The following is a 26,065-nucleotide window of genomic DNA, read 5'->3' as shown; positions in this document are numbered from 1 at the left end:
TATGCTTCTTGCACCTTCATAGGAATATTCTTCTTTAGGTTGGGAAAGTTTTCTTCTATAATTTTGTTGAATATATTTTCTGGGCTTTTGAGCTGTAATTCTTCTCCTTCTTCTACCCTATTATTCTTAGGTTTGGTCTTTTCATGGTGTCCCAGATTTCCTGGATGTTTTGTGTTAAGAATTTGTTGGATTTGTTTTGTTCTTTATCAGTGTGTTATTCCCTCTATAGTATCTTCAGTGTCTGAGACTCTTTCTTCTATCTCTTGTATTCTGTTGGTAATACTTGTCTCTGTAGTTCTTGTTTGTTTACCCAGAATTTCCATATCCAGCCTTTCCTCGGTTTGTATTTTCTTCATTATCTCCATTTCATTTTTCAAGTCTTGAACTTTTTCCCTTACCTGTTTAATTGCTTTTTCTCATTTTTCTTGGTTTTCTTGGGTATCTTTGAGAGATTTATTCATTTCTTCTACCTTTTTGTTTGTCATCTCCATTTTTTATGGCAGTTTTTCACCTCCTGTTTAAAGTCCTCTATTATTTTTATAAAATTCCATTTAAAGTCAATTTCTTCTATTTCTTCTGGAGTAGGGTGATCAATTCTTCTTGTTTTGGGATTCCTGGGTCTGGTGATGTTGTGTTGCCTTTCAGGTTGTTGGAGGAATTCTTTTTTTTTTTTTAACAGAACTTGCCTCAAGTTTATTTGTAAAAACAGCATAAGGTCCTGAACATCTGCAAATATTGTGTAGGTGTTCACACCAGTCCATCTGTCTTCACATTGGCAGACTGAGACCTTTTTTATGGGGCCTTCACAGGGGCCTGAGCACCTTTGGGAGCCTGAGCTGCAGCTGAGGCCTCTGCCTTGGCTTGAACCTTGGGCTTTGTTTTTTGGAGCCTACGACCCCTGGCCATGTAGCTTCTAATCCGCTTCCCAAGCTTGGGGTGAGCAATTAAAGCCAGGTGGGTGAGTTTGCTGGTGGGGCCCTTTGGCACCTTGGGCTTCACCACCTGGGGCTTCACCAGGGCCTTGATGGCCTCCGCACGTGCGCTCATGGCCTTTGCATTATTTGCCTGCATCTTCTTCAGGCCTTTCTTGTTGTGCTTCTTGGCAAAGCGCATGTTCCTCAGGAACTTGGGGTCAACCCCTTTGAGAGATTCGTATCTTTGTGACCGGGGTTTCTTGATGCCATTTCTGTGCCATTTCCGGGACTGATTGTGTGTGGTGTGGTTCTTGGACTTGGCCATGGCTGGACTGTAACCGGCGGCTCCCCTGTTGGAGGAATTCTTGCATTGGTGCCTGCCCATCTCTTCCTTCAAATGGAGCCAGAAGAGGCCTGGTGTCTTGGTCCAGTCTTTGTTGTGACTCTCTGGGTGGATCTCCTCAGTGCAGGAGCAGAAACTGTTCCTGTCTGGATAGAACTCCTCAGCACTGAAACCAGGATGCCTGGTAGCCCAAAGACATCGTGGGAAAAAAGGGCGAATGTGGGGGCAGGGCACGGTTGAGTAGAACACAGAAGATCCTGCAGCACAAGCTGAAGGTGCCCGCACTCCTTTGCGGGGAGTGGGGGGATGGGGGGGTGGGAGGGGTGAACGACACAACGGGGTGGAGGGGGACGACCTTCAGGCCTGCCTGGAAGGCAGACTCTAACCCCTCTGGGTGGATAGCCTTAGTGCAGGAGCAGGAAACTGTTCCTGAGCCAAGGACCTTGCAAACAATAGGGCAGGCTTGGGGGAGGCAGGGTCCTGTGTAATAAAGAAACTCCTGCAGCAGGAGCTGGGGAGGGGGTTGTGCTCTCTTCCAGGACAGGCTGCCCTGGGACAGCACACACTCACCCGTCTGGATAGAACTCCTCAGCACTGAAACCAGGATGCCTGGTAGCCCAAGAACACCATAGACAAAAGGGCGAACGTGGGGGCAGGGTGGAGTCCAGTAGAACACAGAAGACCCTGCAGCACAGGCTGAAGGTGCCCACACTCCCTTGCAGGGACCTTCAGGCCTGCCTGACAGGCAGACACTCACCCCTCTGGGTGTATAGCTTTAGTGCAGGAGCAAGAAACTATTCCTGGGCCAAGGACCTTGCAGACAATAGGGAAGGCTTGGGAGAGGCAGGGTCATGTGTAACAAAGAAACCCTTGCAACAGGAGCTGGGAGGAGGCTCTGCTCTCATCTGGAATAGGCCGCCCCAGGATAACACACACTCACCCGTCCGGATGGAACTCCTCAGCACTGAAACAGGGATGCCTGGTAGCCCAAGGACACCGCAGACAAAAAGCAACACTCAACTTCTTATGGAAAACAAAAATCCCAAGATAACTAAAACAATCCTGTACAATAAAGGGAGTCCTGGAGTTATCACCACCCCTGCTTTCAAGATCTACTATAGAGCTATAGTAATAAAACCATATTGTATTGGCATAGAAAAAGACTGGTTGATCAATGGTAAGAGGGCAAATATGGCAGAGGGACTGAGAGGAAACGATGGAGGGGAAACTGATGAGGATATAAAAATAAGAAAGAAAGAAAGAAAGAAAGAAAGAAAGAAAGAAAGAAAGAAAGAAAGGAAGGAAGGAAGGAAGGAAGGAAGGAAGGAAGGAAGGAAGGAAGGAAGGAAGGAAGGAAGGAAGGACAACAATAATAAATAAAATAGAGTCTCAATCAACCAAGATAAGTCAGGCTGTAAATTTCTGTGAATGATTGTCTTATTTGACACAACAGTTGCTAGATGAAGATTCTATGGTGACATTTAAGAGAGTCACCAATTTGACTACAGGACAAGACTAGTATAGGCACCCTCTCCTCTATAGCTTAGGGTCTTCACTGGGATCATCTTTTGGATTACTGGGAAGTACTCTAGTGGCAGGTTTCTTTCTAGCCCCATAATGGAACCCTGAATCAAAATATCTTTTTCCTTGCTCTCATCCCTGTCCTTCCTCCATCTTGACTACCCCATTCCCTCATGTCTTATTCCCTTCCTCCACTTTTACCCTCCTCTTTCCCGTTCACCCACCTTTCTCCCCCAACCTGTAAGCTCCCAATTTTTTAAGGTGATCTTGTCTATTTTGACTTTCCAGGTGGATCTATTCCTTTCCAATTTATATAAACTTGAACCTCTTTAGTTGTCTTATTGATCTAGCTAAAACTTCAAGTTCTCTTTTGAATGGAAATTGCAAGAGTGAACACCCTAGACTTGTCCCTGATTTAGTGGTTTTCTCCATTTAATTTGATGTTGGCTATTGCTTTGCTGTATATTGCCTGTATTATTCTTAGATATGTCCCTTGTATCCTTTTTCTTTACAAGACATTTATCATGAAGGGGTGTTAGATATTTTTAAAGGGTTTTTCACCCTCAAATGAGATGATCATGTGGATTTTTTCTTTCAGTTTATTTATATAGTGGGTAACCTTGACAGATTTTCATAAGTTGAACCATCCCACTTTCTCTTGGGTAAAACTGACTAGATAATTTTGAATGATCTTTTTGATGTGTGCTTGGATTATGTTTGTGAGAGAGTTTTTTTTGCATCTATGTTACAGACAGTTACAGGAAACTGGTCTGTAATTCTCTTTAATTATTGTTTCTCTGTGTGTTTTGGTTATCAAGGTGAGTGTGGTCTCATAAGAAGAATTTGGAAATGTTCCTTCTGTTCCTGTTTTGTGAAATAATTTGGGGAGTGTTGGTAATAACTCTTTTTTGAAAACTTGGTAGAATTCTGTGCTAAAATCACTATAAGTGGGCTTCTTTGGTTGCAAGACTTAATGATGGCTTCTATTTCCTTGTGGGGTATAGATCTATTTAACTTGTTCATCTGATCTTCATTTCAGGTGTGCTGTTCTGCTTCTAATATAAAAACTCTCTAATTTACTCTTGAAGACACTTAGTGCTATAAACTTTCACCCTAGCACCACATTCCTTGTATTCCATAACTTTGGATGTATTCTGCATTCATTTTTATTGAATTTTAGGAAATCTTTAATTTCTTTCTTTATTTTTTACTTGACTCAGTTGTAATTCCATGGAGAGTTCTTCAGCTTCCATTAGTTTATATGCTTTCTATTGTTCCTGTTATTGTTGAAATCCAGCTTTAATCCATGGTGGTCTGATAAGATACAGGGGATTATATCAATTTTCTTGTGTCTATTGAGATTTGCTTTGGTGACAAAGTATGGCCAATTTTGGATAATGATCTATGTGATACTGAGAAAAAAATACATTCTTTTGTGTTGAGATGCTGAGAAAAGGGTATATTCTTTTGTGTTTGGGTAAAATATTCTGTAAATATGTAAGAATAATTTTGGTCATACTAACTGTTAGTTTCTTTATTTCTGCTTATTTTATGTCTGGACATGTTCACTGGTGAGAGTGGGGTATTTATGTCTACCACAATTAATGTATGGGGTTCAATGTGTAATATATATGCTTTAGTAATGTTACTTTTACAAATGTGGATTATCTTCCGTTTGGGGTAAAGAGGTTCAGAACTGAGATATTGTCTTGGTGGGTTTGTTCTTTGATGAATATGAAATGTCCTTTTTCATTTTTGATTAATTTTTATTTGAAGTCAGTCAGAAATAGGAACAGGGCCTAACAGCAGAGCAGTTGATGAAATGGTACAGCTTACTGTGTGGGATCGGTCTTTGGGAACAGACTCTAGGGAGTGTTGCATTTCAGCGGGCAGGCAGATCACTCATGTGTTTTTCTGAATAGTATGGCCTGTGCCTCGAGACTCTTTTTCCCTCTAAGGTGATTTTGGGCATTCTCGGGGTGACAGTTAGTGCTAACTAGGAAACTCTTTCAAAGTCTTAAGTCATCATCCTCAATAGGAAGATTTCATAGAAAGTTCCCCATTTTCCAAGTGTGTGTTCCTCTTTGCTTGCCATGGTCATCACATGTGCTAGTGTCATACCAGAGCCAGGGAACAACTACAAACATCTACGCTGAGTGTCTCTTTTTCAGCTTCCCAGATACTGATATCAGGGACACTGTGATCTCCACCACAGACATTGTGAAGAGTTAATGAAAGAGCAGCATAAACCATAAGTTTCATCCTGACACAGGACAGGCCTCCCAGGCACATTCATCACCTGACTCTTCTGGCTCCATAGGAATCAGAGCAGAAGTCAATTACCAGCTGAGACAAGACAGGATCTAGAAGCACTTGGGGTAAAGGAACAGGAACAGGGCTGAAAGTTCTTGGTGTTCCTTCTGGATCATAGAGATTATGATAGTAAATGGGGGAGGAGAATGCATGAGTTAATGACAAAAGAAAAATATATTTGACCTTAAATAAATCCTCTCTGTCTGGAAAGTTTCCCCCTCCTTGAGGAACCCACCAGTTGTAATGTGGTTTGTAATGTGTGACAATATCAGTCTAAGGTAAGGTAAGAGAAATCTGAGATGCAAGGAAAGGAGAAAGAATCATAACTGGAATCTCATAACTGGAAGACAAATCATAACTGCATTTGTTTATGACCATGACAGAAGCTTGGTTAGTTTCTGTGTCTGTCCATAAAACCAAGTCTTCACCCATAGCTTAATGCTGTCATTTCAGGAATCCACTTCCCATGACCTGTAGTGTTTTTTACTTTGGTCCTATGGACACCAATGCTGAGTTCTTAACAAGGGAGATATAGGATCCTCAAGTGTTATTAATGATGTTGAGGATAAAGAGCTCTTGGCAGGATATCTGTGCTTCTCCGTTGATAAACCAAGAACACTATGCTTGTGAGTGAGAGACAATATTGCAGAAAAGGTTGAGGTTTGGCGCTGGATATGAATGATTATCTGAGAGGGCTATGATCAGATTATCTGAACATGGAGCAAACTAAAGAAAGCCACATGTGGTACTTTCAAAGAAATAGGAAAATCCATGAGTATAGCAGGTTCTAGAACCTGTTTTATTACCTTAATTTAGCAGGTCCTAATCAGAGCTGGGTTGAATTTATAGAAGAGTACTTATGTTGCATACACAAGTCATTGATTCATCACTGGCACAACATACAAAAATCCTCACTGAACTCTCATATGTGCACTGAGCCTGAGTCTGAGATGCCCCTGTCATCATCACTCTAAGCCTATCTAGAAAACAGAAGTCCTCCTGTGCCAACTATTTCTCAGATCTGTGCCTAGGTGCATGTGTTCGGGCTAAAACACTATTCCCTTGTCAACCGAGGTATCTCTGCATTGGGCCCAATAGTTGCTGAGTGTCCCAGCTCTAGTTCTCTGTATGTAGGCAATTACAGTGATGAGGAACCTTCAGGCTGAATGGTTCAACTTTGGATGCAGTCACTCATTTACAGACTACACCCTCAAAGGGTCCTTTATCATTTGTGACACAGAATAAGTGACAGGCCAATTGCCCTCTCACAGTTTCAGCCTGTCACCTTCCGAGAGGCTTTGACCATTTATCCCCCACAGGTAAGTTTTATTCTGACACTCGTGTACATGCTCTAAGGCTACCATACTCAACCTCCATGGGGTTAGAAATTTTGATTGTGGTGGTGGCTTGAGTATCAGTGCTATGCAGACAATAGATAGAAGATGGCCCTCTGTGAGAGCTCTGACACTTGGAAAGGCCTCTTTCTATAAGCATTGGCCTCCTATCCTGGGACTTAGAGAACTAAGCAGAAAATGACTCACAGTCATTTGCTGAATGACCTCAGTACTCAGAGATAATAGGCCTACTTTGCTATGTGGGAGAAACTGTCTTTGCCATGTGTGAGCTGAGCTATAGGGTTTCATGATACAGACTTAGGATCTGGATTAATATGCCCATTTTCTCTACTGGACCTCACTAAACCACTGCCTGACTTGCAACAAAGAGTGCTGTGTCCCTCCTGGTGTACTTATATCCACTGTTGGGCCTGGACCAGTGCCCTCCAAGGCAATGATGCTCAATGAAGTCCTACAAATAGGACAGAATAAGGCTCCCTACTTAAATTCATTGTGAAGAACCCACAAAGAGTTCTAAGGACCTGTGTGTACAAAAATCTCACACATGAGACACAAATGGCATGAATGGATCAGAACATGGACCAATCTTAACAAAGTGTTTGGTGGTGATTAAAATGAAGTATGGAGCCTCAAATTCAAAGAATGAGTCACAGAATTATCTAGGAGAGGTAAGATTATGAGTTAAAAATGAGTTGGAAAGAGACTACTTGTCTTGGCTTGTGATACTTTGTTTTGCAGTATTATGACCCATATCAAGGAATTTTCTGAAATGCGGGTTACTGTGTTCTTCCTTCCTTCCTTCTTTCTTTGCTTCCTTTCTTTCTTTTTTCTTTCTTCCTTTTTTTCTTTTCATATATATGGTTATTTTTACTGCATGTATATCTGTGAACCACAGGTACACCTGGTCCACATCAGCCAGAATAGGGCATTAGATACCCTGAAATTGGAATTACAGATTGGTTATGAGATATTATCAGTACTGAAAACAAGACCTGGGTCTGCTAGAAGAGTTATTAACTACTGAGTCATCTTTCAAGAACTGACAGGAAAATGTGTTCAGAGGCAGATCTGACCTGTAGAATGTAGTGAGGAAGAACTTGCTGTAATCATGGCTGGACAGGACAGCTGTTGTTCAGATCTGGATTTGAAATTTAGGACTCTAATGTTCTCCATATGTGCCCATTGTTCTTAACACACAAGATCTAAGCCCAATCCCTCAAATTATTGCTTCTCTAAAGAGTGGTATAATGATGTATAATGACAAGCAGATCCTAAAGTTGCTTGAAATCAGTGATTCCCTGAGCAGAGAGAGCTGTGTGTTAGGTGAAGGATCTTTTGGAAGTACTATCCTTTACCTTTCTAGAATAGTGATAGCAGAATGTCAGAACACATATGGAATCCTGAAATTTGGCAGAAATTGTCCAGAGGTGGGTAGTTTAGTTCTAGAGTCAATACTAACTCTCCACTTGTTTAACTTCACAGAGCAGACATCTCAAGCTGCCAATGGCCAAGATAAGTATGTCTAAAAAACAGCTTCTCCTGCTGCACATATACTTGAGAAGACCTCGAGAGTAAAGACACTGGATATGTGTTTGTGCACAGAGAGCTTGTCTGTACACACTGCTTCTTTGTCTCTTTGTTAATAAATGCTACCATGATGATAACATTGCCTCACATATAAACATGACTGACACTGGAACAGATCAGATCTCCAGATCAGCAACATCTGTTACTACTTGCCTACAGAGAAGAATTTGCTGGACTTAATCTCTGAGGACATGGAGCCATCAGGAGGACCTATATCATATGTCCCTTCCTTAGGGCTCCCTGATTTTCCTGTAAAGTCTCATAAACCCATCAGAACAATTTCCTAAGGACCTGAATACTGGAGCAGCTGGGCTTTCCATGCTGATACTCAGAAAAAATGATGCTCAGTTAATTAGTGGAAGCCTAGGGACTAGATAGAGTACTCTGCAGCTAGAGTTAGGTAATCTTGCCAAATCTCTTCACATAGGTGCTGGGAATTGAAGTCAGGCCTTCTGGAAGAGCAGTTCGTGGTATTAAACACTAGACCATCTCTCCAGCCATTCTTTCTCATTCTCTTCCTTTTTTCTTTTGAAGATCTAGTCAACCCCTGAATTCACATTCTACATACCTAAATACCTGTCTGCCTTCTGGTGCATTGCAACTAGGGCACTGGGAGGACAGAATGCTCCTGTTGTTGTAGGATGCACCAGTGCCTGGGAAAGGCTCACACACATGTGGATAAATGAATGAATGGGTGAATGAATGATGATACAATTGCATGGATTTGAAGGAATCTCATGTTGGTAGATCAGAAAATAGGCAAATGCCACAGTTTGACTATTAATTACAGTTACTTATGAATTTTAGGTATCTTCATGAGAGAGAAAGAATATGTGTGTTTACTCACACATACATCAGTGTATGTGTGAGAAAATGCTATTGGACATATATGGAGCTTAGATTACATGAGAGAGCTGGTTCTCTACTTCTACCAAATTGTGTCTGTGGATTTAAACCAGCATGACAGCCTTGGCAGTAAGTATGTTTACCCAATGAGCTATTTTCATGGTCTACCCTTCTCTGATTATCATTTAGAGGGTGACCTTGCCATAGTTGAGAATATCAGTCTTCCGAAAAAAAATGCCAATGATAAAAAAACTTTAAGAAGAAAACAATCTGGAACCCCTTCCTCTTACTATTTCCAGTTCACCAAGGGTTTCCTGCTGCTGAAACTATGTCCTCTCTTCCATCTCCCTTTTGGTTATAAGAGCAAACACCTAGTCCCCTCTCCAACTTCTGTCTCAGAAGATTCTAGCCATACTCCAGGTTCACCTCCACTGTCTAGTCATTGTCTCTGCAACTTTGTGTTAGGACACAGGTTTGCAACTTCAGCCCAGGTTCACAGAGCCTTAGGCAGGTCACATGTCCTGCAGCTCATTGTAGGACAGAGAATGTAGGAGCTGTCTGTGCTGTGACCTGACTACTCTCAGTTTACAGCATCAGAGTCCTCCATGATCCTTGTCACGTACACTCCACTGAATTAAACATATGGTATGAAACTTACCTCTGCCCCTATAAGGTTATAGACGATATGAACCTTCCCTTGTGCCAGAAATCTGGAGATGACTGTTAAATGTTGACACCCAGAAATGGGGAGTGCTCTCTCAAAAGAAGCTTCTTCGTTTCCCTCCATGATCAGTCTCATGGCAACTATTTCTTGTTCTCTCACTCTCCCTCTCTCTCTCTTATTTTCACTCCTTTTAAAAGCTTTTAAGTTTTTTTTTTCGGAATTTTCTACATGCTTATTATATTTACACCATTTTCTTTTATATTCATTTTGCATACTAAAAGCAATCTGCCTCTTTCCCTTCACCTAGTTTCCCTATTTCCCCAACCAACCCCATCCACTCTTCAGGAAAGGTAAGGCTTCCCAGGGGAAGTCATTAAGGTCTGGCACATTTAGTTGAGGCAAGACCAAACCCTTCCCTCCACATCAAGCCTGAGCAAGGAATCATAACATATGGAATGGGCAAGCTCATACACCAGGGATAGATATTGGGCCCACTTCCAGGGGTCCCACAAACATCCCAGGATATAAAACTGCCACACTATAGCCCAATATTTTTACATGGTGTGACAGTCAGGCTCTCAGGCCACAGTTAGTACTTGAAGTAGACAGGTACCCTTCCAGACAGGCTGTTGCTACCCTAACAAAAAGTCAGGATGTTGTTTTGCCATGAAGCCAGAAATTTGAAAGACTGTTTCACCTATATTGACAGTTTGTCAATCACTTCTGGGTCCTGCAAAATGTCTGGCAGACTCTTTCATGAAACAGGACCCCTGAAGGACTGTCTCACCTTCTTTAGACAAGTGCAGCAGTCATTTTTATGTGGGTCCTGCATGTCCAGTTCATACAGCATACTATCAAATAGTCCAGGCAAGAGCAGTTTCTTGCACAAATATGTAGCAAACTTCATAAAGAGCCTTTTCAATACCCATCATCCTCTTGAAATAATTGGTGCTGACAGAAGCAGACGTGTCTCACTATCAAGAAAGTCTAAATTCTTAAAACATTTTAAATGCTATATTCTGTAGGTCTTTGAAGTGTTGAAGATTATCTATCTAACAGATATATATATATATATATGTATATGTATATCTTGAAAACCTAACTAACATAATTAAAAGTTTGAATATTACAGATGACTATCAATCTGTTTTTCATAACTACATATTACATTTTTAAATGAGCTATGTAAACATAATACCTTAAACAAGAGTAGAAATATATACATAACAAAATTGGCCTTAAATTTGCATCAATAGACCAAAGTGCATACCAATGTAAAGCACTCATTTCTATATCATATTCCCCTTAAAATGAAAAGAAACATTTTTAAACAATCTTTTGGGTATTTGGTCATTGTGTTTTCTTCAAAATGCTTCCTGCTGTTTGTTGGGAAAAGTATTTTTAGCGTTCACATAGAATTTTCAGGAGGTCTTCTATAGGTTCACATCCTCTGTGAAAATGAAAGCAGAACCTCTTTTCCAAAGTCACATATCCTTAGACTTTTGAAGTCAAGACACCTTTAAAATACATATGTTGGCTTATCTTAGCAACCCACACTATGAAATGTCCCTCTATACTTAGCTCATTCACAGTCAAAAAATTCAAAAAAAAAAACCTCACAATAATGTACATAATCCATGGCTTTTTTACTCTATTATTTTTTTTCATTTTTTTTATTCTTTTTTAATTAAAATTTCCAACTGCTCCCCGTTTCCCATTTCCCTCCCCCTCCTCCCACATATTGCCCCCTCTCCCCGCTCTCCTCCCCCTATCCCCACTCCTCTTCTCCTCCCCCCAGTCCACTCCCCCTCCCTCTCGATACTGAAGAGCAGTCCAAATTCCCTGCCCTACAGGAAGACCAAGGTCCTCCCACTTCTATCTAGGTCCAAAAACATGGAACGCTTCACGAATCTGCGTGTCATCCTTGCGCAGGGGCCATGCTAATCTTCTCTGTGTCGTTCCAATTTTAGTGTGTGTGCTGCCGAAGCGAGCACTTACTCTATTATTTTTAATATTAATTTTATTGCTTTTATTCCTTTTATCTATGACTGTCTGTACTCTTTCTTCTCTCTCTCTCCCCTAAGGCCATGTACCTTTATTCAACACTGTGACCCATTTAGAAATCTTTTTTCACCTGAATCTGTCTTCCCTATTTATCTATAATGCTTTTTTGACTAGAAGTGCTTTTTAAAGTACTAAGCAGCATAGCTGGGACTAACACTGCAGCTTTGCCTTTGGGCTCCTCCCAGTCCAACACAGCAGAAGTAAATTCACCACCAGCTCTGTGAGCCATGCTCTTCTTCCCAGCTCCAGGGATACAGTGGGTCTATGTCACAACTAAGCAACTTGTAGTACTCTGCTCACAAACCCCATTTAAGTGCTCTGTAACAGGACCTCCTTAAAGAGCCAGAGCCATTTATGCCACCAATATGAACCAGGAAGCAAACTCTTAAAGAAGTTATGCCTCTGCTCACCACAAGCAAACATAGCCTTTCTTAAAAAAATGTGGCTACTATTTGTATGGGTTTAGAAGTCCTCTTTTTTTTTTTAAAAAAAAAAAAAAAAAAAAAAAAAAAAGCATTTTTAGGTCTTATGTGGATCCATTCCAGACAGTAGATGCCACTATGTAAACTGAGACTCTGCTTACATTTCCAGGCCATCCAGACACAAATAATCACACAGAAACTACACTGATTACAAAACTGTTTGGCCAATAGCTTAGGCTTATTCCTTGCTAGCTCTTATACATTAAATTAACTCATTTCTATTAATCTATGTATCACCATGAGACTGGATTACATGTAAGGATCTGTTCCACCATCTTTCTCCTTCAGCAGGTACATGGCATCTCCCTGGTTCCACCTTCTTTCTTCCTGCATTCAGTTTAGTTTTCCCACCTATCTCTATTCTGCCCTGCCTTAGGCCAAAGCAGCTTCTCCATTAAGAAACTGTAATAAAATATATTCACAGCTTACAGAGGGGAATCCCACAATAAATGGATATCTTTTCCACTCACTATGTTGCAGGTTTCACACTCAGAGAGTCCTGCATAAGTCATGTCATTCAGTACAGAGACAGTTCAATTTCTTTCTGACAGTTCAATATAACTCCTTATTATAGTCTTTCACCATTTTTCCTCAATGAGTAGATTGTATTCTGATTCTTATGTCCATGCTTTTAAGCTACCATCCTCACCCTCAATGAGGTTAGAGTTGTTGCTTGTGATGGTGAATTTGGGTAGCAGTACTGACCCTACAAAAGACTTCTATTTTGATTTTTATTGAGCTCTACACTTTTCACTGCTCCCCTCCGTGTCTCTCCCCTCCACTTCAAGCATTTCCCAAGGTCCCCATGTTCCCAAATAACTCAGGAGATCTTGTCTTTTTCTACTACCAAAGTAGATTAGATCTCTGTATATCTTTCTTAGGGTCCTCATTGTTGTCTAGGTTCTCTGGGGTTGTGATTTGTGGGCTTGTTTTCTTTCTATCAGTGTCTGTATTTCTAAGCTCAACTCACAATTCGTGTCCTTAGATAACAAAGCAAATTATGACTCACAGTCAGATGCTAAAGGACCTTATTACTCAGAGATAATGTGTCTCCTGTGCTGTGTGGGAAGAACTATCTTTGTCATGTGTGAGCTGAGCTGCAGAGTTTGGTGATATATACCTAACATCTGGAGTTAGATGGCCATTGTCTCTCCTGGACTTCACTGACCCACTGCCTGCCTCACACCAAGGAGTGCTGTGACCATCCTGTTCTACTGATGTCCAATGATGAGCCTCAGACACTGTCCTCCAAGGCACTTCTGTTCAAGGAAATGATACATATTAGACAAAATAAGACTTCCCATTGAGCATCTGAGATAAGCACACACAGACTTTCCTTGGGACTTGATATATGGCAGAAATCTCACACAAAAGACCAGGGGTGGTCCTGTCATTGAGATACCTATCCAGGATGAACTATAACCTGTGACAATATTCCCAGGTGTTTGATCATGACTAAGAGGAGGTGCATGTCCCCAAAAGGCAAAGGATGAGTCTCAGAATAATCTAATAGAGGCAAGAATTGTCTTGGCCTGTAATGTGATCTTTTGCATACTTAAGAATGAAAGAAAAATATTTCTTGAAATTCAGATGGCTGGTTCCTCCCTTTCTTTTCTTTCTTTCTTCCTTTCTTTCTTCCTTCATTCCTTTTCTTCTTCTTTCTTATTGTGTGTATGGCTGTTTACTACATGTATATCTGTTAACCACAAGAATGTCTGGTACTCACAGAAACCTGAAGGGGTACTTGAATGCCCTGGAAATGAAATTACAGACTGCTTATGAGGTGCCATGGTAATAGAACCTGTGTCCTCTACAAGGGCAATCTGTATTCTTATCCTTTGAGTCATATCCCCAGCACTCCCAGGTGTATGTTTTCAAAGGCAGAACTGGCTGGTAGAAAGAAATGAACAAGAACTTGCTCCAAATCTGGCTGGAAGGGACAAGTGATTTGGCAGATTTAGGTTAAGGATATGGGATTCAAACTTATCTACATATGAGACAATTGTTAATAATACCCAGTATCTAAGACTAATCTCCCCAAAAATTGTTTCTCTAAAGAGTACAATAAGGTATGATGAGAGAAAGATGCTAAAGTTGTTTGAAATCAGTGACTACCTAAACAGAGTGTGCCCTGTGTTTGATGAGGGATCTTTAGAAAGGAACAAATCAGTGCCTGTCCTTTGCCTTTCTGAAGAAGTGATGGCAGCATACCTGAAAACACATGATTCTCTGTACAATAGGTGGGCTTTGAAGTTCTGATATTTGACAAATATTATCCAGAGGTGAGTAGTTTAGATCTAGAGTAAAATCGAACTCTCCATTTACTTTCACTTCATAGAATAGACATCCCCTCAAGTTGCCAATGGCCAAGGCCAAGATTGACTTCTCTGCAAAACAGCCACTCATGCTCCACATACACCTGAGAAGGCCTCCAGGGTGAAGACATTGGATACGTGCTTGTACACAGACAGCTTGTCTGTCATCACGTATGGCCTGTGGGACAGGTGTATACACTCTGTTTTCTTGTCTCCTTTCAAGTGATAACACACATTGTTAATGAATGTTACCATGGTGATAAGGTAGCTTCAAGTAAGAATAAGGCCCTGACACTGGGATAGGACATCTGTCCAGATCAGCACCATCTGTTACTACTTGCCTGCAGGAGAGAATTTGCTGACTTAATACTTGAGGACATAGAGTCATCAGGAGAACCCATGGTCTCTGTCCCTCCCCTTAGGGATCCTGACTGTCCTGTGATGCCTCATAAGCCCATCAGAACAGTTGGTTAACAGTCTGAGCAATGTTGCACCAGGGTTCTCCATGTAGAGTTTCAGAAGGAGATGCCCTGGTAATTAGTGGATGCCTAGGAAATGTAGAGAATCACCCAAAGCTGGTATTAGGTGAGGTTTTGAATCCTCTTCATATAGGTGCTAGGAACTGAACTCAGGTACTCTGGAAGAAAATCATGCACTATTAAACATTGGGACATCTCTCCAACCCTCATTTCTCATTTTCTTCCATGTTCCCTTTTTGGTTTGAGTCAACCTCTTAATTCACCTTTTAGATGGCTGTCTGCCATCTGGTCCTTTGCAAGTAGGGCTTTGGGAGGACAGAATTGCCCCCACTGTTTTGGAATATTTTAGCACCTGTAAAAGGTTCAAACGTCTGTGTATGAATGAATAAAGATTCTATGGTACTAATTACAGGAATCTCGTGTTAGTAGATAACAAAATGGGCTAATTCAATAGTTTTACTTTTAATCTACAGTTATTTATGCATTTTATATATGTGGGAAGAGGTGAAGAGAGAGACAGAAAGAATATGTGTGTGTTTACTCATGCGTACATCAATGTATGGGTAATAAAATTCTACTGTATATATATATATATATATATATATATATATATATATATATACATGGAGGTTAGAAAATTTGAGGGAGTTCAGTCCAGTACTCTGATGTGAGTTATTACCTCTGTTCCTGTCTGTTGTTGGACGAAGGTTCTATGGTGATATTTAAGATAATCATCAGTCTGACTACAGGGTAAGGTCAGTTCAGACACCCTCTCCTCTATTGCTTAGGGTCTCAACTGGGTTCATCCCTGTGGGTTCTTGGGCATTTTTCTAGAGCCAGATTTCTTGCTAACTCCATAATGGCTCCCTCAATCAAGATATCTCTTTCCTTGCTCTCATATCTGTCCTTTCTCCATCTTGACCATTCCATTCCTTCAAATTATCCTCAACCCCTCTTCTCCCCACCTCTACCTCCTGTCTCCCTGCTCCAAAATTTTTTTCCAATTGAAGAGTGGAGGAAGTGAGAATATGAGCAAGGAATTCAAGACCATGAAGGGGTCATCCACTGAGACAGTTTGCTTGAGCTAATGGCAGCTCACCAACTCCAACTGGGCTGGGATTGAATGAACATGGGAACAACCAAGCTCCTCTGAAGGGAGTTGACAGCTGGAGAAGACTGAGGGGCCACTGATAGTGACACTGGGATGTCTCCTTACTTACATATACTAAATTCATGGGATCTTATTCTCTTTGGATGTAAACTTTGCTCAACCTAGACAGAGTAGGGAGGGCCTTGGACTTTCCACAGGGTGGGGTGCATGGTTAGGGTTGGAGGGGTACGGGAGGGTCTGTTGAGGGAGAGGGGATACTGGGAGGAGGGGAGGAAATGGGAATTTGGATTGATATTTTTTTAAGTAACAGAAAAAATTATTGAAAAAAAAAGAAAAGAAAATTGAGGGAATTAGTTCTCTAATTCCCTGAAGTTGAAACTAGAAATTGAAGTCAGCATGACAACCTTGGCAGCAAGTGCCTTTACCTATAGAACAATCTTGATAGCCCATCCTGCATTGATTTTCACTTAGAGGGACAACCTGTAATAGTTAGGAGCATCAATTTTCAGTAAATAATAGCCAATAATAATAAACTCTGAGAAGAAAACAATGTGGTTTCTCCATCCCTTAGTCTTTCCAGTTCACCAAGGACTTCATTCTACTAAACCTCTGTTCCACTATGTCCTCTCCTTTTGGATTGTAGCCTCTCAAGTTCCTATCTTAGAGGAGTTCAATGATACTCCAAGTTTCCCACCTACTGTCTACTGTGAAAACACGGTCTCTAAAACTTTGTCCTAACTGGTCAAAGGTCTGAGGTTTAGGCCAGGTTTCCACTGCCTTTATCAGACATCTCTTGCAGCATGGGACAGATTGTTAGTGTTGTCTGTTCTGTGGCCTGACTACTCCCAGTTTTCCATAACTAGCTCCTTCATGCTCCTTGTCCCTTCCTATACACTGAACTAAATGTATATGTAAAAATGCCATCTAGCCCTATAAAATTATAGATCAGTCCTTTCTTTTTGTGACAGAAATTGGGAGAAGACTGCTTCATGATGCTGCCCAGAGATGGAAACTGTTTTCAAAGATGCTCTGTAGGCCTCCCTTCATGATCACTACCATTGCAGCTATTTCTTGTTCTTTCACCTTCTCTAGCACTTTCTTATTTTCATTCATTTTTACAGGTTTTAAAAGTGTTCTTAAAATTTATAAATATATAAATACAATATGCTGGGCTACTTAGTATTGCTCATGTGTACATGCTTATGACTGACCATTTGGGAATAGATTACCTATTAGAGGATCATCCCTGTAGAATACTTATCTTCCCTCTGCACTCATTAAATACTATAGTTCATTAATTCTGGGTGGAGTCCTGGGAGATTTTTTCATCCACACTGGCATATAAGATGGTGTTGTAAGTGTTTAGATCTTGTTTGGGCAGCCGTATAGTTGAGAATTCTTTGGTGCAGTTCCTTGTCAAATACAGAATGCACAAACTCACAATAAAAGTTCCGTTTCCTCTGATTCTTATGATCTATCCAACTCCTCTACTCAGATGTTCCACCAGCTGCAAATGATGGGGTTTTAATACAGATAAATAAATTGTGACTAGACATCTTGTGGTGTCTGTTCTTTTATGTATTTGACAAGTTTTGGATTTCTTTGCTGGTCTCCATCTATGCAAATAGAGGTTTCTGGATGACTATGGGAAGTACACTTAGCTGTAGGTATAAGTATGTGGGTTTATGAGACTTTAAAATAATAATTAACCCAATTAAAAAATGGGGCACTGAACTGAACAGAGAATTCTCAACAGAAGAAATTCAAAAGGCCAAAAGACACTTAAGGTCATGCTCAACCTCCTTAGCGATAAGAGAAACACAAATTAAAACAACTTTGAGATACCATCTTGCACCTGTCATAATGGCTAAAATCAAAAACACCAATGATAGCCTTTGCTGGAGAGGTTGTGGAGGAAGGGGCACACTCATCCATTGCTGGTGGGAATGCAAACTTGTGCAACCACTTTGGAAATCAGTGTGGCGATTTCTCAGGAAATTTGGGATCAACCTACCCTGGACCCAGCAATACCACTCTTGGGAATATACCCAAGAGATGCCCTATCATATGACAAAAGCATTTGTTCAACTATGTTCATAGCAGCATTATTTGTAATAGCCAGAACCTGGAAACAACCTGGATGCCCTTCAGTGGAAGAATGGATGAAGAAAGTGTGGAATATATACATATTAGAGTACTACTCAGCAGTAAAAAACAATGACATCGTGAATTTTGCATGCAAATGGATGGAAATAGAAAACGCTATCCTGAGTGCGGTATCCCAGACCCAAAAAGATGAACATGGGATATAATCACTCATAATTGGTTTCTAGCCATAAATAAAGGACATTGAGCATATAATTTGTGATCCTAGAGAAGGTGAACCCAAAGAAAAACGTATAGTCATCCGCCTGGATAGGGGAAGTAGACAAGATTGCCGGGCAAAAGCTGGGAACTTGCGGGTGAGGTGGCATGGGGCTAAGGGGAAATGGGGTGAGAAAGGTGAGAAGGGGAGGATGGGAGGAGCTTGAGGGAAGGGGATGGTTGGGATATAGGAAGGGTGGATACGGGAGCAGAGAAATATATATCCTAATTAAGGGAGCCATCTTAGGGTTGGCAAGAGACTTGACTCTAGAGGGGCTCACAGGTGTCCAGGGAGATGTCCCCAGCTAGTACCTTGGGCAACTGAGGAGAGGGAACCTAAAATGACCCTATCCTATAGCCATACTGATGAATATCTTGCATATCACTATAGAACCTTCATCTGGCGATGGATCGAGATAGAGACAGAGACCCAATTTGGAGCAACGAACTGAGCTCTTAAGGTCCAAATGAGGAGCAGAAGGAGGGAGAACATGAGCAAGGAGTCAGGACCACGAGGGGTGAACCCACCCACTGTGACAATGGAACTAATCTATTGGGAGCTCACCAAGGCCAGCTGGACTGGGACTGAATAAGCATGGGATGAAACCGGACTCTCTGAACATGGCAGACAATGAAGGCTGATGAGAAGCCAAGGACAATGGCACTAGGTTTTGATCCTAATACATGAACTGGCTTTGTGGGAGCCTAGCCTGTTTGGATGCTCACCTTCCTGGACCTAGATAGAAGTGGGAGGACCTTGGACTTCCCGCAGGGCAGGGAATTTGGTCTGCTCTTCAGTACCTAGAGGGAGGGGGAATGGAGTGCGGGGAGGGGAAGAGGAGTCCGGGAGAGGGATAGGGGAGTGGGGAGAGGGGCGATGTGTGGGAGGAGGGGGAGGGAAATGGGAAACGGGGAGGAGGCGGAGATTTTGGTGGTGCACACCTTTAATCCCAGCACTCGGGAGGCAGAGGCAGGCGGATCTCTGTGAGTTCGTGACCAGCCTGGTCTACAAGAGCTAGTTCCAGGACAGGCTCCAAAACCACAGAGAAACCCTGTCTCGAAAAAAAAATAAATAAATAAATAAAATAAAATAAAATAAAGAAAAAAAATTTTAAAAAAAAGTATGTGGGTTTAAAATTTACCTAGAAAATATACTGGTTTAAGGAAGTGGCCATAGTATGTTCTCCTCTAAGAAGTATGAACTTACTATCCAAATGGATTTGTCTAGGGTCTAATACTAGAAATAATTTTCTTTCTGTCAAGCAGACCTCAACTCTAATTAGACTGCTACTGGTGACATGGAAGATATAAATGCAACTTTAGGATCTTTGGGGATATCATACCATGCTGATCATTTCCGTGGCCAACTGAGTAGGATTACTGATTGTTTCCCTTGGTTTTTAACTTACATAGAAACATCAAATTTCACAAGGCCAGGTTCACAGTATGGAGTCTTCTGAGTCAAATCTAGCTGGACTCCTCAAAACCTTGTGTTCTATATATTCAGGATATCTTCAACAATAAAGACTTTTGCTCAAGTTCTAGGTCAACAGAAATAGCCTATATTTTGTGGGGAACCTCTTGGTCTACCACCAATCTGTATGGAGGTTTTTCATCCCTGGTAGTGAGTTCTGTAACTCTATAACTCTTGGTGGGGAGCATTCTCAGCCCAAGTAGTACAACTTCATTGAAATACGTTATATTTATATACTTTTATACTATGCAATTTTAGGTAAACATAAAATAACAAGTCCCTATGATTTTTCCAACATCCTTATGTTATTTAACTCTCTTCCTTTTCCCTCTATATTGCACTCATTCCCCATTCCCAATTAAGACCACACCTTTACCCATTTCCCCTTCATAACATCGGTACCCCACTCCTCCTATGCCCATGAACTCTTTTAACTTTCCTGGTTCTCTAACTTTCCTGGTTATGTATAGCCAATTGAAGTTTCAGTGCTGGGAACAACACGTTAAAATATATATGGTTATATTTCTTGGTGTCAGCTGCCTCATTCAGGATTTTCTGGTTTCACTCATTTGCATACAAATTTTATGCTTCCATTTTTCTTGCAGTTGAATAGTTTCACCCAGTTTATGAATCACATTTAAATGTAACCACATTATCATCCCAATAGATGTACAGAAATACTTTGACAAAATCTAATCTGTCTTTATGGAAAACGTCCTGGATTCAATAAACTTGGAGGGATTAAACATCAATATAATAGGGGCTACATATGATAAAGCCACATGCAACATCATCTGAAAGCTGAGAACACTTGGAAAATTCTCCTTAAAGTCAGGAATAGCACAGGACTCTCCACTATCTTCACTTCTTTTCAATATTTGTCTGAAAGTACTGGCTGGGAAAATAAGACAAAGGAAGGAAATTAAAGTCATTCAAATAGGAAAAATAAATTAAACTATTTGCAGATGGTATTATGTTATACAGAAAAGAATGTAAAATTCCACTAGTAAACTTTGAGAAGCAATCAACAATTTCAGTAACATGTCGGGATATAAAACCAAATTACAAAAATGAGTAGTTTCTTTCCCCCACTGATATCTAGAAAAAAAAATCATAGTCAAACTTCTATCCACAGAGGCCTCAAAAAAATATAAGAATAAAGATAAACATTGAGGTGTAACACCTCTATATTGAAGACTTTAAATCTCTGAAGAAAGATTGAGAAAGACACAAAAATGGAAAGGCATCACATGCTAAAGGATTGGTATAATTATTATTGTAAAAATAACCGTTCTAACAAGGTAATCTGCAGACTCAATGAAATCCCAAACAAAACCCCCAAAACATTATTCACAAAAATGGAAAAGGTCATAAAATCCATGTGGAATGCAAAATATCCTAGGTAGTCAGAGCTATCCTGAGCAAAAATAACAATGCTGGATGGATTAGATTTGCAGATTTCAAAATATTACAGAGCTAGTAATAAGAATGGTGTCAGAGGTCCTTCTGTCTGTGTTGCTTTTATTGGTTAATGAATAAGGAAACAGCCTTGGTCTGTTGATTGGGCAGAACTTTGGTGGGTGGGGAAATCTGGACTGAATGCTGGGAGAAGGAAGGCAGGGGGAGAGACACCATGAAGTTGCTCTCAGACATAGATGTGCTGAAACTTTGCTGGTAGGTCACGACCTCGTGGTGATACACAAATTAAAGACATGGGTTAAATTAATATATAAGAGTTAGCCAATAAGAAGTTAGAGCTAACAGGCTAAGCAGTGATTTAATTAATACAGTTTCTATGTGGTTGTTTCTGTTCTGGGCAGCCGGGACAAACAAGGGGCGCCTTGCAACATAAGAACCATATGATAGTGGCAAAAACACACATATAGAGTAATGGGAAAAAATGGAAAATGCCAGATATGAGTGCACAAAATAGCATCCATATGATATTTGACAAAGATGCCAAAAACATGTATTGGAGAAGAGACATATTCCACAAATGGAAAATGCATTGTCCAAATGTAGAAGAATGAAATTAGACTAATAACTATCACCCTGCATAAAAATTGACTCCAAATGGGTCATTACAGTCAATTTTCTTTGGACTTTTAGCTACCAAGTAATGCTAAAGAGACTTCTTATGTCTTATGTCTTTTAAATCATCAAAGTTGTTCTTAGCTTAGGTCTGTTCCCTACTATCTCTTAAAACTTAAATTAATCAGTTTATAATAATCTATATTCTACCATGTTCAAGCATACTGTATCATTTCAGAGGTTTTCTCAGTCTAGACCTGGCTTTCTGAATGCCCTGGCTCCGGGAAATTTTTGCAAAAAAACTCTGCAAAACCCTTCTCTGCATCTGTAGACTCCCTTCTTTGGCTTTGATACACACATGATGCTGGAAACTTACTCTACTCAACTTGGGTCTTTGAAAGTTGACTCCTGGGTACATGGACACCATCATGGACTCAAGCCTACCTGACCATCTCTGTGAAGTTACTCCGCCCACTCAAAGACTGTCATCTCTACCTATTCTCCCACTGAGCAACACATCAGCAGCTCGCAAGTCCTATGCTTGGATATATGTGTACTGTTTTGGGCACCAAATGTAGTCAGATTATCTTTGGGAAGACTGCTTTCAAATAATTACAGAGAGACTTATTATTCATTATGAAATATTAGTCTAGCCAGTAAAACTTAAATTAACCCATTCATATTTATCTACCCTCTACTACATGACTCATTACGTCATCTCCATACTGTATCTCCTACTTCCTCTAATCTAATTGGTGAATCCCAACCTTTCTTATTCTTTATCTGAGTTTCTTTCTGTCCTAGGAAGGAAAACAACCATTTCTGCCTAGCTATTGGCCACTCAACTCTTTATTAAACCATTCATAAGGTACCTCAGGCATGTAAGGTAAAACAGATGTCTTCACAGAGTGATCAAATATTCTGCAGCAGGGTATGTTCCTCAATGTGAAATATGAAACACTGAAAGTACTAGAAGTAAAAATAGGCAGGATCCTATATGATTCAAGTATAAAAAAGAACTTTCTGAACAGGACTCTATTTGCTAGGAATTATGAAAATAATTGACAAATGTACATCATAAAAATAAAAAGCTTCAGTGTTTTTTATCTTGACCATTCTCCCAGGTATAAGATGGAATCTCAGAGTTGTTTTGATTTGCATTTCTCTGATGACTAAGGATGTTGAACATTTCCTTAAGTGTCTTTTAACCATTTTAGATTCCTCTGTTGAGAGTTCTCTGTTTAGGTCTGTGCTCCATTTTTTATTGGATTATTTGTTTTTTTGATGACCAATTTCTTTTCCCATTGTGTAGGCTGTCATTTTGTCTTATTTACTGTGTCCTTTGCTTTACAAAAGCTTTTCAGTTTTGGGAGGTCCCATTTGTTAATTGTTTCTATCAATGTCTGTGCTGCTGGGGTTATATTTAATAAGTCGTCTCTTGTGCCAATGTGTTCAAGTATACTTCCCACTTTCTCTTCTATACATTTTAGTGTGACTAGCTTTATGTAGAGATCTTTGATCCATTTGGACTTGAGTTTTGTGCATGGTGATAGATATGATTCTATTTTCATTCTTCTACAGGTTGGTATCCAGTTATGGCAGCACCGTTTGTTAAATATGCTTTCTTTTTTCCATTTGATATTTTTGCTTCTTTGTCAAAAATCAGGTGTTTGAAGGTGTGTGGATTAATATCCGGGTCTTCTATTCAGTTCCATTGGAACTCCTGTCTGTTTTTATGGCCATACCAGGCTGTTTTCAGTACTTTCGCTCTGTATTAGAATTTGAAGTCAGGGATTGTGATGTCACCAGAAGTTCTTTTATTGTACAGGATTGTTTGGGCTATCTTGGTTTTTTTCATTTTCCATATGAATTTGAGTACTGTTCTTTCAAGGTCTGTGAGGAAATTTGCTAGCCAAGATCAAAAACACTGATGACAACTTATACTGGAGAGGTTATGGGGTAAAGGGAACACTTCTGCATTGCTGGTGGGAATGCAAACTGGTACAGCCCCTTTGAAGGTCAGTGTGGCGATTTCTCAGAAAATTAGGAAACAACCTTCCTCAAGACCAAGTAATACCCCTTTTGGGTATATATCTAAAGGATGCTCAATTATGCACAAGGACATGTGTTCAACTATGTTTATAGCAGCATTGTTTGTCATAGACAGAACTTGGAAACAACCTAAATGCCCCTCGACCAAAGAGGGCTCTTGTAAAAGTTAATGACAGGAATAGGAAGCCATGTGTTATGAAAAAAGAATTCCACTTGCCCTTAAAGACATTTTATCTGCTGGAAAGTCCTTCCTACAACATGAGACTTCTCAGGGCTGAGAAATATATACTCATGTCCAGGCTGGATGCATATTTGGACAGAAATAAAAAGGAAATCAACAAGGGGAGACTCGGGGTGAAAATTAAAGTTGAAAAGGTTAGTATTTGCTGATACACAGGGGCACAGGCAATGAACTAACTTCTGTATCTTTTTTAAAAACCGAAGTATTTCACATCAAAGTTTCAGACTGTCTGTTCATGATTCCAATTAGAAAGAACTGTAATTTTCTTGGCTATGGTCTCACTGAAACCAGTGACAGAGCTATGTATTAAGTCTGATTGTTAAAAGTGATATTGGGGATTAAAGTATTTGGGGGATTCTGGCCTAGAAACAAACTGACAAGCCAAGATTTTGGGCGGATCAGACACTGCACAGAAAATGGTTGTTATTTTCTCTTGAAGTGGTTTGAACAACAGATGTCCACCCTCGTCTCAGGCACATAAACTCTTGTAACCTGTTTGCTGGCACTGTTTGGTAAGGATAAGGAGTCATGACCTTTGCAGGAAGATCATCATTTGTCAAGCTTTGAGACTTTGCTGAAGTGCTTTCCTGTAATGATGGACCTTGAACCCTAAAAAATTGTTTTCTTCATTTACTGACTTGTACATCATGTTTTATCACAACAAAAGAAATAGAAATACATTTACAGAGGTTTCTGTCCTGTCCAGTCCCACAGCCATTCAGTCCCAAAGAAACATACAGAGACTTACATTAACTATAAAGTGACTGGCCTATTAATTCAGGCTTCTTATTAACCCATATCTTACATTTAACCCATAATTCTTGTCTGTGTTAGCCACGTGGCCTTTTATCAGCAAGGCATTCTCATCTTGCTTCCTCATTGTGTGGGTAATGGCTGCAGACTCAGCCTTTCCTCTTCCCAGAATTCTCCTGTTCTTGTCACCCTGTCTCTACTTCCTGCTTGGTCATCCCACCTATACTTCCTGCCTGGCTACTGGCCAAACAGTGTTTTATTAAAGCGATACAACTGATAAATCTTTACAGGGTACAAGATCATTGTCCTACAGAAGAATTAAGTCTGAATAAATATTTTAGGAAGTGAAACATTTATGGAGTAAATGAAAAAAGTCCAAATATGGAATCACCAGAGAGAAATGGAATTCCCTGCCTTTGGAAGGCCACAGTACCTCTGAGAGCCATTTCAACCTCCAAAAATATCACATGGCAGAGGCTAGAAGTATTCTGAAGTAGTCAGGTGTGTCTGTGCCTAGTAAAACAGCCTGGATTCCAATACCAGTGCATCATACATACTGAAAATCCACCACCACACTCACTCACATGTGTTAAGTGAACCAATGTCTGAGATGTCATATTTTTCCATCACAGGTGGTAACCCTGAGCTTTGCCAGACAGAATTCTCCTCATATCATACTTGGACCTGGATGGAATCACATGAGCAAGCACAGAATGACTTAGCTAAACTAGGTGTTCATCTAGTTGTTTTATGTTATAAAACACAAAGGACCTGAGCAATCAGTCTCTGTCCCTGTGTAATTACACTGTTGTATTCATGTTGCTCACAGATAGCAGTTATGTTGACTGAATCACATTCTCTTGCACTCACTGGGTCCCAGCTTTACACTCATAACATTCTGCATTAGTTCTAGTGAAACTAAGAAAAGTGAAAGTGCTGTTGTCTCAGACAGTCCCAACCTGACACCCTTGAAAAGGCTCTGGCAACTTCTTCACCACAAGTCAGGCTATATCCTGACACTAAAGTTCGCATATGAAAGCTACCACTTCCTCGCCCTCCACTGAGTAGGAATTGTTCCTTGTTGCTGTATTTAACAATACTGTGCAGGCAACAGAGAAGAGATTTACCTGTGGAACCTCTGACACTAGTGAAGATC

At 40.4% G+C, this 26,065-nt stretch overlaps 2 protein-coding genes and 1 non-coding gene across 3 annotated transcripts in view; all 3 read right to left on the bottom strand.

Annotated features, from left to right (window-relative positions):
- Nucleotides 1-743: 743 nt before the first annotated feature.
- LOC130870174 (60S ribosomal protein L29-like) lies at nucleotides 744-1,239 on the bottom strand. Its single transcript, XM_057762779.1, has one exon. The coding sequence runs from the start codon at nucleotides 1,237-1,239 to the stop codon at nucleotides 793-795; it is 447 nt and encodes a 148-aa protein (XP_057618762.1). The 3' UTR covers nucleotides 744-792.
- Nucleotides 1,240-5,631: 4,392 nt separating this feature from the next.
- LOC130868641 (pregnancy-specific glycoprotein 22-like) overlaps nucleotides 5,632-26,065 on the bottom strand; it is an 86,746-nt gene continuing 66,312 nt past the window's right edge. Inside the window, exons 10-12 of the mRNA XM_057760790.1 lie at nucleotides 12,739-12,795; nucleotides 8,011-8,078; nucleotides 5,632-5,709 (exon numbers count right to left, since the gene is read on the bottom strand). Coding sequence (XP_057616773.1) covers nucleotides 5,632-5,709; nucleotides 8,011-8,078; nucleotides 12,739-12,795 — 203 coding nt within the window. The remainder of the gene's footprint in view (nucleotides 5,710-8,010; nucleotides 8,079-12,738; nucleotides 12,796-26,065) is intronic.
- Nucleotides 11,431-11,537, bottom strand: LOC130870636 (U6 spliceosomal RNA). Its single transcript, XR_009056772.1, has one exon. It is a non-coding gene; the product is annotated as a U6 spliceosomal RNA (small nuclear RNA).

The sequence above is a fragment of the Chionomys nivalis genome, chromosome 2 (genome assembly GCF_950005125.1).
Source record: "Chionomys nivalis chromosome 2, mChiNiv1.1, whole genome shotgun sequence".
NCBI lineage: Eukaryota > Metazoa > Chordata > Mammalia > Rodentia > Cricetidae > Chionomys > Chionomys nivalis.
Note: the sequence above shows the minus strand (reverse complement) of the source record. Positions and strands in the feature narration are given on the sequence as shown.

What these genes read in the sequence shown, in the direction of transcription:
- LOC130870174 (XM_057762779.1), bottom strand. Translation starts at nt 1,239, where the DNA reads ATGGCCAAGTCCAAGAACCACACCACACACAATCAGTCCCGGAAATGG.